The sequence below is a fragment of the Hevea brasiliensis genome, chromosome 4 (assembly GCF_030052815.1).
Source record: "Hevea brasiliensis isolate MT/VB/25A 57/8 chromosome 4, ASM3005281v1, whole genome shotgun sequence".
Classification (NCBI taxonomy): Eukaryota; Viridiplantae; Streptophyta; class Magnoliopsida; order Malpighiales; family Euphorbiaceae; genus Hevea; species Hevea brasiliensis.
This window is the reverse complement of record NC_079496.1, coordinates 17,404,617-17,421,536: the sequence shown is the minus strand read 5'-3', so window position 1 is coordinate 17,421,536 and position 16,920 is coordinate 17,404,617. Positions and strand designations below refer to the sequence as shown.

General features: G+C 32.1%; 1 protein-coding gene across 8 annotated transcripts; it reads right to left on the bottom strand.

Moving 5' to 3' along the window:
- Positions 1-217: 217 nt before the first annotated feature.
- LOC110668733 (protein SPA1-RELATED 3) lies at positions 218-11,101 on the bottom strand. Of its 8 annotated transcripts, none has more exons than XM_021830083.2 (8): positions 10,944-11,101; positions 8,732-9,749; positions 8,426-8,583; positions 6,858-7,830; positions 6,613-6,780; positions 6,190-6,501; positions 1,770-1,829; positions 218-736 (listed from the first exon to the last, which is right to left on the bottom strand). In XM_021830083.2, exons 2-8 carry the CDS (start codon positions 9,587-9,589, stop codon positions 548-550), a joined length of 2,718 nt encoding a protein of 905 aa, XP_021685775.2. In that variant the 5' UTR covers positions 9,590-9,749; positions 10,944-11,101; the 3' UTR covers positions 218-547. The 8 variants fall into 8 exon arrangements, with proteins under 8 accessions (XP_021685775.2, XP_058001464.1, XP_021685773.2 ...); XM_058145481.1 differs by lacking the exon at positions 10,944-11,101 and adding an exon at positions 10,188-10,453 and having other exon boundaries at positions 6,634-6,780; XM_021830081.2 differs by lacking the exon at positions 10,944-11,101 and adding an exon at positions 10,071-10,408.
- Between the last annotated feature and the right edge of the window lie 5,819 nt (positions 11,102-16,920).

The window sequence follows — 16,920 nt, the reverse complement described above, 5'->3', positions numbered from 1 at the left end:
TATGCTCATTAGACACATGAACAAATTTAATTAATAAAACAATGATATCAATTAACTATTTAACTCAAAAGCTCCAACTTGAACTTATAAGTGAAAATCTAAAGAGTAGGATTTCCATATAGGCTCCAACAGCAACAACAAGTGAATGAAGAACGCATCTTTAAAGCAGGAGATAAGCCAGTGAACACGTCAAGAAAGAGGTAAAGATCGCTGCACCTTGTGAAAAAATGATTTAACTATAAGCATTGCAAAAATATACAAGGGGAAAAATAAATTTAGGCTCCTTTTTTTCCTTTTCTTCCCCTGAATTTTATCTACAGTGCATTGGATCCTGAGCATTATCTCATTGCTTTAATTGCATCCTCTATCATCTAATCCCAAAGTTGTAATTTTAATTGCAACCCTCGAGTTCCCATATCCTTTAGTTTCACAATTTCCTATGGTGCAAAGATTGTTATCCTGATTTCAACTGTTTCTGCCCAAACACCATCACTGTCTTGTTTCTTTTGATAAAATTTCATTTGTGGGTTGAAGAGCATAGACCAAATTAAACCATCTCCAAAATTTTGATATTCCCAGTAGAATTTGCAGCAACTAAGGTAGAGGACTGGGCTCGCCAGCAGACGGAAGAAATAAACTGTGCAGGATCATCAATTTCTTGACCTGAAAGCAGATCGGTGTTGTTGAACTTGAATGACAATGCTGGCATGGGGAAAGCTTTATGGTAGATGAAAACCTATTCCACAAAGAAAATCAAATTCAGAAAACTAGCCATGACTTAAATGCAAAGGCAAGGTTGCAATATTATGTAAATACTAAAGAAAGAGGTGCACTGCTATTGTGTTGGTTGTTAAGGAAACTATCCACTGAACATTTTTATTAGGTCTAATGACCCGATAAAATACTATATTTTGCGATTTTCATGTTCTTTTAGTTTTATCAATTGGTTACATGGACTTGTTCTGTTACAATTTTAGCCACTGTTAGCTCTCCCCCCAAATCAATCATTAAATAGTTAGCATATAAAATCAAACTAGAGCAAAATTGGACCTGCAATGCAGCTAGTAGCAAAATTCAAATTCAGGCCATGCGACTAACACAATTTTTTTTTCCTTTCCTTTTAAAATATAATTTTTGTTTTTCTATTTTAAGAAAAAAAGTAGTGTTTAAGCACATGACCTGAATTTGAGCTCCTAAACTTACATTGTGGATCCTAATGCTTTAGTTTGATTAACATACCAACTATTTAACAGTTGATTTGGATGGAGAATTGATGATAGTTAAATAGTAACAAGAAACTAAATCCGTGTATAATAAAATTAAAAGAATCGGATAAAATCCTGAACTTCTAATTTTAGAGTAGTTCCATTCAATTCTACAGCTCTGTAACGAGTTATTGAAGCTTTTTCAAGCCAATTAAAGGAAAAAAGGGAAGAGGATCATGTAGTCTGATCACCCAAAATTCATCTATGTTGATGCATCTCGTCTTGTTTCCTAAACATCTGAGGTCATCTCTCCAGCTAACGCCAGAAAATGACTAAAGAAATGTGCAAAGCTAATCTCCCAGGTAGCATCAAATGTTTATAAACAAGATAGATGAAAGAGATAAAATCTACTTATCCATTAAAAGATGAAATAGCAAGCAACATCTGGGGCCAAACATTATAAGCTTCAAGGAAAGATGCTTCTGATAGCTTCACAATGTGGGTATTGTAAAGGCAATCTAAACAAACTCTTAATAATATCTAAATAAGAAGACAAGTGAGGACCTCATTTGTTTCTGAGCCAGTTGCAATATAACCATCTGATACTGACAAACCCACAAAGTTCTGCCAAAAAGTACAAAAAAAAAAAAGGACAATAAATAGCAAGATAAACTTCCACATTAATACCATATAAAGATAATATATATCAGGCTAAATAGCACAACAATTTCTATCATTAATTAGATGGCCCCAATTTGACTTCCACATTAGTGTATTATCAAATTGTGAAAAATAGGTCTGTTGCTCTCTATCACATCTTTCTTCACCTATATAACTTTCAGGTTCAATCTTAAACCTATGCGCGTATTGGTTGAAATTCTGTCTTTAACTAAAAGAATTTAAAATTCTTAATTGATATGGGCCAAAATAATGTGCCTCTTAGAGAATGACACGTATAACCATGTGTCAATCCTTTAGAATATCTGAACCTCCAACTTGAGAGCATGAAAGACCAATAGGCTCCAATTGGTCAAGATGATGGATTGAAAATTGAAGAACAAACCCGAAGGGAACAAGCAAAAACAACCAGTTCAACACTTAAAAATTTCTTCACCAAGCAAATATAGTGTGGATGATTGATATGATATCCGAGTTGCATAAATCAAAAGTAGGGTGACACATTAATGAAGGATTTGACATTTAGTGGAAGGACATTGCTCCAAGATACTCATAACCCTTTCACTTGTACCCAAAATTCAATGTACTACTTCCAGACGTCAATTCTACAAAGTAATTGGCCTTTCAACATAGAGGGTGATCTGCTCAATTGTATAGATTTCATGTCTGTGATCAAGGGGTTCCTCATATGTCAAACAAGGCAAGTTTGGGATCAGATGAAGGGCAGTGCTACTAATGCTATAAATTTATCTCATAATTTTATTTGAATCAAACATGCTCAGTTGCATTAAGCAAGTCCAAAGCAGTGTTAACTGCAGAATTCCAATCACTTGTATATGAGATTGTATTTGCTGTCCCATGATTCTAAGTCAAATTTAAATTAGTATTAACTATGATGAGTTAAGCAAGTAGTTTGCACTTAGCCGGTTCCAAACCCGGATAAAGGAGGAGGGTTGCGGTAGGTGACAACCAGCGTAAAAATTTCGTCACACCCTATGATATGGATTCAAAAGATATAAACGTTGGGGCGTCCTCTACTAACGACGCGCTACATCGGAGCCCGAGTGTAGTGATAAATATGCAAGGGTGTAGGGCGTTCACCGAAAGCGACACGCCATGCCGGCGCCCGGGTGTGGTGTTAAGTGAGCAAGGGTTCCCAAATCATGGACGGGTGTGGGTAAAGAAGTTAGTCCATAGGACAGATAGTAGAACAAATAGTGGAACAGAACACAAGATAGACATAGAAAACAATAGAAAATATCATAGAAGGAGACCAATTAGGAAGGAGCACGATAGGAGGAGGATTAGGGTTGGTACTTAGAATGTTGGATCACTTACAGGAAAATTAATGGAGCTTGTGGATACCTTGAAAAGGAGAAGGGTGAATATTGCTTGCATTCAGGAGACTAAATGGGTAGGAGAGAAAAGTAAGGAAGTAGGTAATTCAGGGTACAAACTGTGGTTTACCGGAAAGGAGAGAAACAAGAACGGAGTGAGTATAATCATAGACAAAACATTGAAAGACGCAGTAGTAGCTGTGAAAAGAGTAGGAGATAGAATTATACTAGTAAAGCTAGTACTAGAAGGAGAAACAATAAATATAGTTAGTGCTTATGCCCCACAAATAGGACTAGACAGTGAGAGTAAACAAAGGTTTTGGGAAGATATGGATGATTTAATGCAAAGCATACCGAATGAAGAGAATGCTTTCATTGGTGGAGATTTGAATGGACATGTAGGAAGTGATAGGCAAGGTTATGAGAATGTTCATGGAGGTTTTGGTTTTGGCAGTCGAAATGAGGAGGGAAAAAGCATCCTGGATTTTGCTATGGCATACGACCTAATACTAGCAAATACCTACTTTATAAAAAGAGAGTCACATTTAGTGACTTTCAAAAGTGGGCAACATAGAAGCCAAATCGACTTCCTCTTAACCAGGAAGACAAATAGAGCTCTATGCAAGAATTGCAAGGTCATTCCAGGAGAGGCTTTAACAAGTCAACATAAGTTGGTGGTCTTGGATGTCAAGTTTAGGAACAATTCAAGTAAGGTCAGAAGAAATAGTGTAGCTCGAACAAAGTGGTGGGAGTTCAAAGGAGTAAAGCAAGTGAAGTTCAAAAATGAGCTTCTCGAGTCCGAAGTATGGAAGCTAGATATGGAGGCCAATGATATGTGGATACAGATGGCATCAAAGATTAGAGAAGTAGCTAGAAAAGTACTTGGAGAGTCTAAAGGACATAGACCACCCTCAAAAGAGAGATGGTGGTGGAATGAGGAAGTACAAAAGGCAGTGAAGAGAAAAAGGGAATGGTATAAGAAATTACCTAAATGTGATAATAATAAGGCATATGAACAGTACAAGATAGCAAAGAAAGAGGCAAAAAAGGCAGTTAGTCAAGCAAGAGCACAGGCCTTTGAAAAGTTATATGAGAAACTTGGAACTAAAGAAGGGGAGAAAGATATTTATAGATTAGCAAGGAGTAGAGAAAGGAAATGTCAATATCTCAATCAAGTTAGGTGCATTAAGGATAAAGAAGGAAAAGTGTTAGTGAAAGATGAGGATATTAAAGAAAGATGGAGAAATTATTTTAATGATCTCTTTAATAATAGTCAAAATGGAAATAGCGTGAATATAGATTTTAGAACAATAGAAAAGAATGTAAATTATACTAGAAGGATTAGATCTTTAGAAGTAAAGGAAGCACTTAAGAGAATGAAAGTGGGTAAAGCCTGTGGACCCGATGAAATACCAATTGAAGTGTGGAAGTATTTGGGAGATATGGGAGTGGCATGGTTAACTAAATTATTTAATAAGATTCTAAACTCAAAGAAAATGCCTGATGAATGGAGGAAGAGTATTTTAGTACCTATTTTTAAAAATAAGGGAGACATACAGAGTTGCTCAAACTATAGGGGAATTAAACTCATGAGCCATACTATGAAGTTGTGGGAGAGAGTTGTGGAGCATCGACTACGTCATGATACTTCTATCTCTCTCAATCAATTTGGTTTCATGCCCATTGCTCAACTATGGAAGCGATCTTTCTCATTAGAAGCTTGATGGAGAAATATAGAGATGTGAAGAAAGATCTACACATGGTTTTTATTGATTTGGAGAAGGCTTATGATAGTGTTCCAAGAGAGGTCTTATGGAATGTGTTAGAACAAAAGAGGGTATCTATTAGGTACATACAAGTATTGAAAGATATGTATGAAGGAGTAACTCCTATTGTGCGCACAGTGGGAGGGGACACAAGAGATTTTCCGATCTCAATTGGATTACACTAAGGATCAGCCATAAGCCCTTACCTTTTTACATTAGTTTTAGATGAACTGACGAAACATATACAAGAGAGTATTCCTTGGTGCATGATGTTTGCGGATGATATTGTTCTGATAGATGAGACACGAGAAAGAGTCAATAGGAAGCTAGAACTTTGGAGAAGTACTCTAGAGTCAAAGGGTTTTAAGTTAAGTAGAACGAAGACAGAATACATGCATTGCAAGTTCAGTGAAGGCCAAACTGGTGATAGGGAAGGAGTTAGTTTAAATGGAGTAGTACTGTTCCAAAGTAATCACTTTAAATATCTAGGCTCAGTCCTTCAAGTAGATGAGGGATGTGAGGAGGATGTTAGTCATAGGATTAAAGCCGGATGGTTGAAGTGGAGACGTGCCACGGGAGTTTTATGTGATCGTAAGATTCCCAATAAATTAAAAGGAAAATTTTACTGCATGACCATACGATCAAGCTATGTTATATGGCAGTGAGTGTTGGGCACTGAAAGAGTCGTATGCATCTAAGTTAAGAGTTGCAGAGATGAGAATGTTAAGGTGGATGAGTGGCCATACTAGACTAGATAAAGTCCGTAATGAAAATATTAGAGAAAAGGTAGGAGTGGTGCCAATTGAAGATAAGTTGAGAGAAGGGAGATTAATGTGGTTTGGTCATGTGAAGCGTAGACATACGGAGGCTACAGTTAGACAAGTAGAGCACATTAGGTTAGAGAATAGAAAGAAAAAAAGAGGTAGATCTAAATTGACTTGGAGGAAAGTAGTACAACATGACTTAGAAGTATTACACATTCCTGAGAATTTAACCCAAAATCGTTTAGAGTGGAAAAAGCGAATCCATATAGCTGACCCCAAATTTTTGGGATAAAGGCTTAGTTGAGTTGAGTTGAGTTGTATGATGAGTTAAGCAACATTAACAATGAAATTAAAAACACCAAATCCAGTAGCTTTTACAGAAACAAAAAACCTAACGTAAACTTACAGATGCTTCCTATAACACGAAAAGTGAATGTACCTTAATGTTCATGTGACCCGTGAATGATTGAAGGGGAATATCAATAACCCGAGATGCACACATTGACAAATCCCAGAGCTTTAACGTGTTATCCGTGGATGCAGAAACAAGATTTGTTGGATCTACAAACCTCACATAACTCACAGTTTTATTGTGTCCAACCAATGTGCACAAAGGCACTTTTAAGTTACGAAGATCATAGTAGTAAATTTTATGATCTGCCGAACCAAATGCAAGAGAACGGCTAGAATCCAAGGGAAATTGAACAGAGCAGACATTGGCCTTTGTTCTGATTGTACCAATACTTACTCCCTGCAGTAGCAACCCACGTAAGAGGAACAACTTATCATACATCTGGTATTAAAAATAAACAATAACAAACTAAAAGACATTAGTACGTTTAGTTTCAAAGCTGACATCCACCAAGTGCAAAAATAGAATTGCCTGATCGATATTCCATAGCTTAACAGAACAATCATCACTCCCACTAGCCAACATTGTCGGATCTGCTGATGAAATGTCAATGGACCATACACGCCTCTCATGTTCTCTCATTTCTGTTAGTACTTGACTTCGTGTGACATCCCACACCTAAATATATTAAGCAACTTGTTCAATATCAAGTGATGTAGAGATAAAAGATGAATGAAATAAAAGGTCCAACCTACCTGCACCACACCTTCAAAGTTACTAGAAGCAATCTGGCTTTTAATGTAACTGTTCCAGCATACGCTACTTAGTTTTGACCTGCTAGCCATCTCGACAACAGGATAGTGGATATCACGATTTTCATTTATAATCGTATCACATTCAAATACTTTTATCTTCTTATTAACACCCGCTGTAGCAAAAAGTTGTCCATCACGATCAAAACTAAGGGAGCACACTAGGTTCGAAGAGTTCAACAAATCGCCTTGTTTCAAATCAGCCTTAACTTTTAACTTACTGAAAGATAAATACTTGCAAAAACCCTCGAGAAATGGACTTATCCATCCACTTCTTCTACTCTCAACATGCAGCTCTTTTGGTGCTAAGTTATTAATGGAGCTCCTTTCAGTAACAACAATAGAACCTCTCCCATCACTACTCATTGGTGAATGTCTAGTGCAAAGTTTCCCTGATGGCCTTGCTGGCCTGCATCTTGTCAAAAAATATGCCGACTCTACTTTCTTAAAGTTCTTCATCAATCGTGAACTTTTGAAGAGTAGACTTTCTTGAGTTTCTGTGAGCATATCTGAGTTCTGACCATCATCTAGATTATCATCACATTCCTCTACATCAAGAATCTGAATGCCTGGTCGGAATCGTTTTCTATTACCCAAGCTAGAAGACTCATCATTATCAACAAGACTCAATTGAGGGAGATTTGATGCAAAATTATCATCCTTCGGTCTTTCTAGGCCTGAGCCGCCCTTTTTCTTAAGAAATGTTCGGTGCGCCATAACTTCTTCAATATCGGAACACAGGAGAGAAACAGTATCTTGTAACTTATCAGCAGCTTCCTGTTTTCTTTGTTGTATCAACAGAAGGAATTCCAGCAACAACTCCTGCTCCTCTATTCTCTCTCTAAGTTGTATTGCTGCTTCACGTTCTTCTAAATTCTCTCTTGGTTCATTAAGAAACTCACTCAGTAACAACTCACTGTCACACAAGATATGAAAAGAGTTAAGACCATTAAAACTTGATTTCATATAATTTAAATAAAAATTAACTATAATGCTTTTGTGTCTCAGAGGCAAGCTTCTTTACATGATGAAGATAAATGAATGGAAGCAGAAAATTAAAGATCACATCTGGAAGGGCACAAAATTGACTTAAATCTGAAATAGAAATGATTGCATGTGATTTAAAAGGATTAACATGGCTTTACTTGTTGATGTTGAAAATTATAATTTGCACGAGGCAAGAAAAGACTAGGGTCATAGCAGTGCCATGCACAATGAAGTCACATTAAAATCTTATATTTGTAGATGGTTACATAAAGACAAGAGTAGTTACATTTGAAGTCCTAAAATAAGCTCTATTAATGCATGTGGTTCCCATCTTCAATTGAAAGGCATGGTAGTTTCTTGCACAATCATCTATGAGATAACTACTAATTTGAATTATGCTATATCCATTTAAACATAAAATTGAAACTGTAAGTATAAATGCACACAAACAAGAACACATGCTACTGCTAAAATGTAAAGAGAAAAAAAAATTGCAAATAGTGTATGTGGAAATGCATATTCACCCCATTTTTGGCCGACTACTAGGCTCTGGGTGCAATAACCATAGGCAAAATGAAGCTTCTTTTGGCCACTTCAGTAACAATTGAGGAGGAAGAATCCGATGCCTCAGACTAGACATAGTTCTGCTCTTGTCTTCTCTTGAGCTGAATGGGCAGAACAACTGTTCAGAAGTAGAACCATATCATATGAGCGTAGACAGAAAATCAAGCAGGGTTCAAAAATTTCAATCCAGGCCATATAAGTTAAAATCCATTTTATTCTGATCTTTAATCTTTAATGTAAGAAATGCAGCATTTTTCATTACAAACCTCAAATAGAAGAACTCCTAATCTGTAGATGTCTGAAGCACAAGTGCTTGGTGAACAAGCAACCTCTTCAGGACTAGAGTACCAACTGGTCTCCATAAGCAATATCTGCTTCATTGGAAAAGGTTGCTTCCTTTCTTCTTCTTCTTGTTCAGCGTTCCTCCTATCACAGATTTTATCTTCTTCAGTCTCCTCCCCCAATGGCACATGGGTGGCATGAACTGAACTTGATTGAATGCAACTAGCTTCTGATAAAGCATTCTTTGGAGTAGATCCAGGCTGAAAAGCTTCACTTCCTAACCTACTACTGTGCTGAAACATGTCATTAGGCAAGGGAGATGATGAATTTTTAACCTCCAAGGTTTGGCTATTCAGTCCGTCTTCTAGAGAATCCGACCCAGAATCCGAACAAGAAGCAGACTCAATGAAAGACACATGGTTAAATGATGTCATTAGGAAGCAAGAAGGCCGGACATTATGAACAACAATTCCTTGAGAATGTGCCTCATTTACAATCTCAACTATTTGCCTAAATATATGTAAACATTCAAATTCATCAATGGATCTTTCAGGTTTGTCCAACCACTGCCTCAAGCTAACATCACCCCATTCTAAAGTTCGGGCAAAAGGGTCAACTGCAGCTTCATCCTTGTAACCCCCAAAAAAACTAACCTGGTTTTTGGGGTTATGGCGCGCCAGCACAAGCCTATCAGTCTCCTTTCTAAACACAGAATATCGCGTTGCAGGTCTTCGATTACAATCTGAGACTCTGGAGGTACTCAATCCCCTAGAATTATCAGACTTCTGCCAAGAAGACCCAGAAAAATCCTCCATGATCATCCCCCTAGAGGTGCAAAGCATCCAAGAAATGGAGGGATTCTCCAGCTCCTACCACAGTCCCTCATTTTTACTGTTACCATCTTCAATCAAAACCTCATTTTCATGGACAACCAAAAAGAACCCAACTTCTCATCAATCCAAAGCCCAACCACTCAGCTTCTCAAATAGAAGTGCTATCTCACTGCTAGGCGTCAAAGCAAATAAAATGAACTCTTAGCACGTAAATTTTTTCATCAGACAATAACACAGACACCTTACCACCAAGAAAACCAATCAACTTTCATTATTATGAAAATATGGACTAGCAAAGTAAACACAACACACCCTTTTTACAGACTTTTTTCCTTCATTTTTTTCAAAATTTCTAGTTCGTCCACCAGAACGATAACATATGATTGTGTTCATATGCACTTTACACTACAAAAAATCGAAAGCACCTCCAGCACAACCAAAAATTAAAATGCAATAAAAATATCCATAGAAAAGAGAGAATTTAAGATACCCTTTTCACAACACAGGATCAAGCACGCATGTATATTATTCTCATCACAAAAACTAAACAAGCACCAGCATCCACCTGTATCCTAGGCTAGAAAGAGAGAGAGAGATGAACAAGTACCATCAGCCCCAAGAAAGGATTTTCCTCTTCCTGCTTAACGAACTTAAAAAGAGAACCACACAACACAAGAAGGCCTTAGTTGCACTGTATAAAGAAACACGACAGCCTCAAAAATTCTCTCTATTTTTCCAAGCAGAAACAAAGAAAAGAGCTCCACAAAAAACCCACACCACTCATTTCAATAAAAACAATACAAGGGTTTTTCTCTTCCCCTCTCTCTCTCTCTCTCTCTCTGTCTCTCTCTCCCTCTCCCTCTCCCTCCCTCGCTCTACAGTGTATTTAATATATTATTATTATTATTTTCCTTTTAAAGCATAAAGTTATCTTCTCGCTTTATTCATATGGGCAACGTGGCATCACCTTGGCCTCAAAGCTTGTTTTCAGACAGCGGCAAAAGGATAAAATCAGAGAGACCAGTGGGCCAGAATTGCAAATTTAAAAAAGAAAAAAGCCTAAAAGTTAAAAATATTAAATTGTTCTAGGTTTTCCTTTCTCCGGAAACCCATGAACTAAATCAGCAGAAATGTATATTCATTTATCTGAAACATTAAACTAATCAAATTATGTGGTCATGATTCAAACACGACATAAGAAACTATTAACAAATACTTAAGAACCTGAGCTGTAATCAGATATCCATTCTTTAATCAAAGAATCCTAACAAGAAACAAAGCAATTTACGCAAATGAGAAAAACAATGACCCAACCAAAAAAGGAAAAGGAAAAAAACGTTTGGTAAACTGGCATTAATCTTACAAGAGAGACGACGTGCTTCTCGTGGCCTGGCGGGTGCCTTGAGCTCCCTGATCCTTAAAATTGGTGAGAGATTTTTGCTGCCAGTAATGTAATTGAATGAAGGGATAGAGGAAAGGGGCGGCGGGGGCAGGCTTCTCAGGCATTAAGCAGAGAAGAAAACGTGGCATTCAGGTGCTGGAGACCAAAGTTAAAGACTTTGGATTGTTGTAGTTTCTTGAAGGTTATTAAATTTGATCCCATTATTAAATCGATGAAAATAAAAAAAATTAAGAATTTAAATTTCAATTATAGTTAAAACTAACAATAATAAAAATAATAATAATATATTAGTGTATTTAGTGATTGAAAATATTTTATAAAAAACTATTAAATAAATTTAACTAAATCTAATAAATAAAAATATTAAGGATAAAATTTTTATAATAATAAATTAATTTATATTAATAAAAAATAACTTTTAACATATTAAAATTTTATGGTATAATAAATAATGAAAATTTCATATTTTTATCACATAAAATTAATAAATTAAGTTAACACATTAATAAAATAAATTATTTACGCAATTATTTATTCAAGTTAACAAAATGAAAAAACAATGATAATAAATATCAATTATTTTATATTAATATAATAATTAATTTAATATATATATATTATTTAATAGATTTAATTTGGTTTATAATCTAATAATAATATGTAAAGATTTTGTGTAGTTTAAATAGTAACAATTGTAAAAATGCATTACTAACTTCAAGATTTAAACCTCCTTCCAGAGTTTCAAGGCAGATTCATAAATTTTTTTCTGTGATCAATATATAAAATAAATTTATTTTATATTATATAATTCATTAATTACTATTTAAAAAAATATTATAGATTTCCATTAAATTTATATATTTTTATTTTTATAAACATAATTTGATTAAAAATTTATTTAGCATTATTATTAGAGTTGTTGTTGAGAAAAATATTTTTTTAAATATATTAATTTGAGGGTATTAAAAATAATTTAAAATTAAATTTAATAAATTTTATTTATAAAAATACTAATATAATAAAATATATTCTTATTAAACTATTTTTTTAACAACATTTAAAATTATAATTTTTTTAAAAAATATTTTTGACTCTTCAATTACAATGCCAAGCTGAGCTTAAATTCATTTATATAATTATATGTCATACGGAAAATTTAAAAATTCAACCAATTGATATTTAAAACCTTTTTATTGTGGATCCGAATTAAATTTTTATTTAAAATATATTTTTTTATTTTTTACATTGAAAAGAAAATAATAAGCCAATTTAATTTATAAAAGATTTTTGTCTAAACTTCTTGTATCTTGATATATGATTTATAGGATTTAAGCAAAAAAAATCCTTAATTTAGTTATCTAGCTAATTATATCAATTGAATTATTACCTTAATTTAATTTTTGATATGAAAAAATTAATTGTTGAACTAGCAATTAAGCGTCAATAAAATTTTAATCTGGGTTTGGTATGATGTTAATAAAGGTTAATTATTACTCTTATAACTTTTAATCTCTCATTAATGTTATTTGAATATTTAAAAAGAGTATGTTAATTTTTTACTTTATTAATATTTATACCTTCTCGATAGGTTAAATATTACATTTTTAAATGTTAAAATTTATAAGAGTAACATTTAATTCTTGATTTTTTAATCTTATATCAAACACACCAGAACTATAAAAAAAAAAAACTCAAACTTAAGGTTTAATTGGTAATTTAATTTGTTTAAAGTATAATTAAAAAAATTAAAAACACAGGACTTTTGGGCATTTTCTTCTAAAATTATTAATTATATCTATATTTTATATAAATTATTTATTAAATATTTAAATTTATACACATTCAAGTATTATTTAGGTAATATAATCGATAAAATTTAGGAATATTTAAAATACTTATTGGAATTAAATATAATAAATTTCATGAATACTTTATATGTCATCCCTAGTATAATTTGAGGATTAAAAAAAATTCCTTAAATATTTATTATAAAAGTCATCTATAATTAATTAAAATATATATAACAACAATAACAACTAAATCTCCCAAACTTGTTAAAGTTGAGTATATAATATTTTTCGACCATCAAAACTAATTTCGTATTAATATTTAAATATTATAAAATTTTCAATTTTACTTTTTTTCATATGATTTTAGATTTCTCTCTTTTTATTTTTATCTTTTTACTACTAATTTAGCGCATTTTTGTGTTAAAGATTTTCAAATCAATCAAATTAATTAAATCGTTAAGTAACTTTTTTTTTGCATAAATTAATACAAATTGAGAAATTATTAAAAAAACATGTACTTTTTTTTTAATTATATTCTATGCTAATTAAATTATCAATTAAATCCATATTTTTCAATTTTTATCAATTATACTCTATTATTGGTGTGACATGACGTCCCCATGAGTAAATTAACGACTCAATTAGTAATAGAGTGGAATTGATAAGAATTAAAAGTACATTGTGATGTCCTCAAAAATTCAAGAGGGGAGTGAATTGGACTACTATAATTTTTCGGTTCTTACTCAAAACCTTTTGAAAAATTATGGCTTAGTTCACTTAAGTCTTATAATGTAAAGAGTGTGTGTGTAAATAACCAAATAAACAATTGACACAAATTGAAATTGAGCAGGTTCAATATATTTTTCTAGCAAAATATATTAGTACTAAGTAAATGGAGCAGTTAACTGAATTAAGTCTCAGCAAAGTAAACATAATAGAAGACGGGTTATATCAATTTTCATGACATAGCAGTAAGCAAATTATACTAGTTCTTCAGTAGATACAACGGTGACAGATTATGTCAGTTTGCAACAAATATAAAAATAAACTATATCAATTTTCAGTTCAGCAAAATCAACTCAACCAGAAAGTAAAATGCAAGAATTTAAAAGGTAAGAGCTGAGAGAATTGAACACTGAAATTTTTATAGTGATTCAGCTTAATTAGCCTACATCTACTCTCTTAAAGATCCCACATTGAGTATTCACTTCACTGTTCTTCTCTTTTAAAGACAAGAGACAAAAAGCCATTTACAAATATTCACACTAAAACTTTTATAAGTAGCTTTACACTTCTACTAAATGTTATCCCAAACTCTTTATACCTTCAAATTTCAATAGGTGCTTGAAAGGCTTCTTATAAATGATAACAAGGTATTTAAAAAACTCACTCTCACTTATTACAACAGAATCTATAAAGAATAGATGAGTAAATAAGCCAATGATGAGTAGTAAAAATAATTGAAGTACTTTAAATGAAAGCTTTAATGACTTTAAGAGATTTGGAACAGTAAAACAACTTTCATTAAGTTCAAAATGATCAAGAGTAAGTGTATTTGTAGCCTTGAATCATTTCTGACCGTTTTGAGAACTCAGTTGAACGTTGCAATTTCAAATTTCAAGAAAATAGCTGTTATTTTATCGTTTTCTATGATGTTGCAAAGTTGAGTCAATTAGTAAACCAATTTGTATACTAGAAAAACTTTTATGCTTAACTTTGAAAAATTAAAACTTTTCACCAAACCAAAATAAAATACTTTTAGGCTATTCAATGATTAAAAAACAAGTTCTAAAAACTCAAGATAAAAATTTGAGGAAATAAAAAATGATTTCATTGGCTCTACTCATCAATTATTTGCACAAATATTCTTAAAATCCTTAAACTATATTCAAACTATATGTGCCTTCAATTTGATCTTCAATGTAGCTTGAAATGCAGCATTTTCTCTCTTTATTTTTTTTTGTTTTTTATTCATCTTGTATTATCTTAAAATGTCATATTTTCTTTAAAACATAAGTCCATCAACTTCATGAATCTTTTGCTTTATCCTTAGAAAAATAAAACATTTAAAGTAAGGTTAGTTTGATTCTAGTTGAGTTTGTTATCATCAAAATTTATGATTCTTTGAGCTCATTGAGTCAACGCATTGATAATTTTTTTAGTATGGTATAATTAAAAAAAATGTTAAAAGCACCGCAAAAAGTATTAAAAAAATCATTGTAGACAAAAAATTTTAAAAATTATTTTAAAGCAAAAAATTTTGAGAAAGACTCTGTTAGGGTTACAGGACATAAATTTATAAATGTGATTGAAGGACTTACATAGGTTAATGCCCAATTATTGGAGTAAGATTTGTAAATTTAATCCAGCCGAATCAATCTTAATAAGATGATTTGCGCAATATATTATTGTATTTAGCACGAATTCGAGTTTAAGGAATAATATTCATGACAGATTTAAATTTTACATTTTAAAAATTATTATCTAATGTATAAATAATTAATTAAATATAAAATATATATTATTTATAATAATATTTATAAATTTTTTATATTATGTTTTATGAATAGAATTTAAATATTTTATAAAATTATTAAATTTTTAAAATATAAAATATTTATAAAAAAATATTTTATATAACTTATTAATTAAAATATATAAAACTGAATGGGCTTGATCTTTATTTGTTTGATTGATCAGGCCGAATAATATGATATGCTTTCAAATTGGACAATTGGATACTCATGTAGATTGACGACATGATGACGTGTGTCAATTTAGCCCCATCAACATGGCAAACATTAAGTAATTAAGGGAATAATTAAAAGTAATTGTTACCCCACTTACTTTTATCTATTATTTTTTTATAAATATTTTTAGAACATAAAAAATATTAATTATTTTTATTTTTTTTATTTTATACTTTTTTTTCTACTAAATACAATAATTATTTATACAATTTCTTAATATTCATCTTAACAATTCTTTTTTCTCTCTTAATTAGGTGAGATACAAAATAATTTAATTAAATTAAATAGTGATTTATTATAATTTATGTAATTTAGTTATTTTCTTAATTATCATATAAAAATACAAATAAAAATAGGCAAAAAAAAAGTAATAGATAGATAAATCATTAAAAATATATTAAAATTTATGAAAGGTTTAACCTATTTTTTTTGTTATATTAATAGGACGTTTGATAGGAGAAAAAAAATGTAATTATTACCCACCCCTCATTAATGTTTTTCTAATTATTTAAATATATTAAATTTACTTTTTACCTCATTAATATTTATATTTTCTTTAAATTAAATTCTCTTTGAATTAAATGTTAAGGATTAAGTTAATAATTACTAAAAGATAACACTACCAAATATATCCTAAATATTATTTTAACGAACATCTTAATGTTTGTTAATCTCTCCAAAAGAAGTCATATGTCGAGGAGTGTTGGCCACTATCTCCATTAACAGACACTTTTAACATTTTCATATTATTAATCCACATCATTCTATCTTTCTTTAATAGTCAAAATTCTCTCTTATTTATCACTAACAAGATTAATATGACAAGTATTAGAAGAGACTAGCATTCCTTATCATATATTATCAAGCCCCAGATTGAACTCAGAATCATTATAAGCACAAACATGCATTAATGATTTGATCAAAGCCGCACGTAAACAGTAATACAATACAATTTAGACTACCCATTCACAATTCAAGGCTCAACGGGTCAAATGAAGAAATCGTCATTAATTACAGATGCATGAAGAAGGATTCTTATTAAGGCAAGAGAATGATGAGTGAAGATGGAAAGTTAGGAATTCTTATAAAGGTAAGAGAAACAAGACCACGGCCATGGCCGGACAATTGCTCTTATAAGGAGAGTGATCCCCAGGCATTAAGAGTGAAGAAGACTAGACCATGGCCAGAGACATTGTTCTTAGAAGGAGAAATGAAGAAGGTGAAAAAAGAAGCAAAAGGCAAGAGACTACGAGTTCCTGGCGGGAATCGCTGGAATGGCAAGTTTGCTCTTGCAATGGAAAATGCAGCATCTCTCAGCGAGGGAAATCAAGCCGGAATCTAGCTGGCCTATGCGGTGACATTAAGGCTACAAACCCTTTTTTTAGGGTAGAGAGAGCC

Excerpts from the sequence above, each read along its gene's own strand:
- LOC110668733 (XM_021830083.2), bottom strand. The coding sequence starts at position 9,589 with ATGCTTTGCACCTCTAGGGGGATGATCATGGAGGATTTTTCTGGGTCT. Across the intron at positions 7,831-8,425 it reads AGTAGTCGGCCAAAAATGGG|TGAGTTGTTACTGAGTGAGT; the intron begins GTGAATATGCAT and ends CTTGTGTGACAG. Across the intron at positions 1,830-6,189 it reads CGGGTCACATGAACATTAAG|AACTTTGTGGGTTTGTCAGT; the intron begins GTACATTCACTT and ends ACTTTTTGGCAG.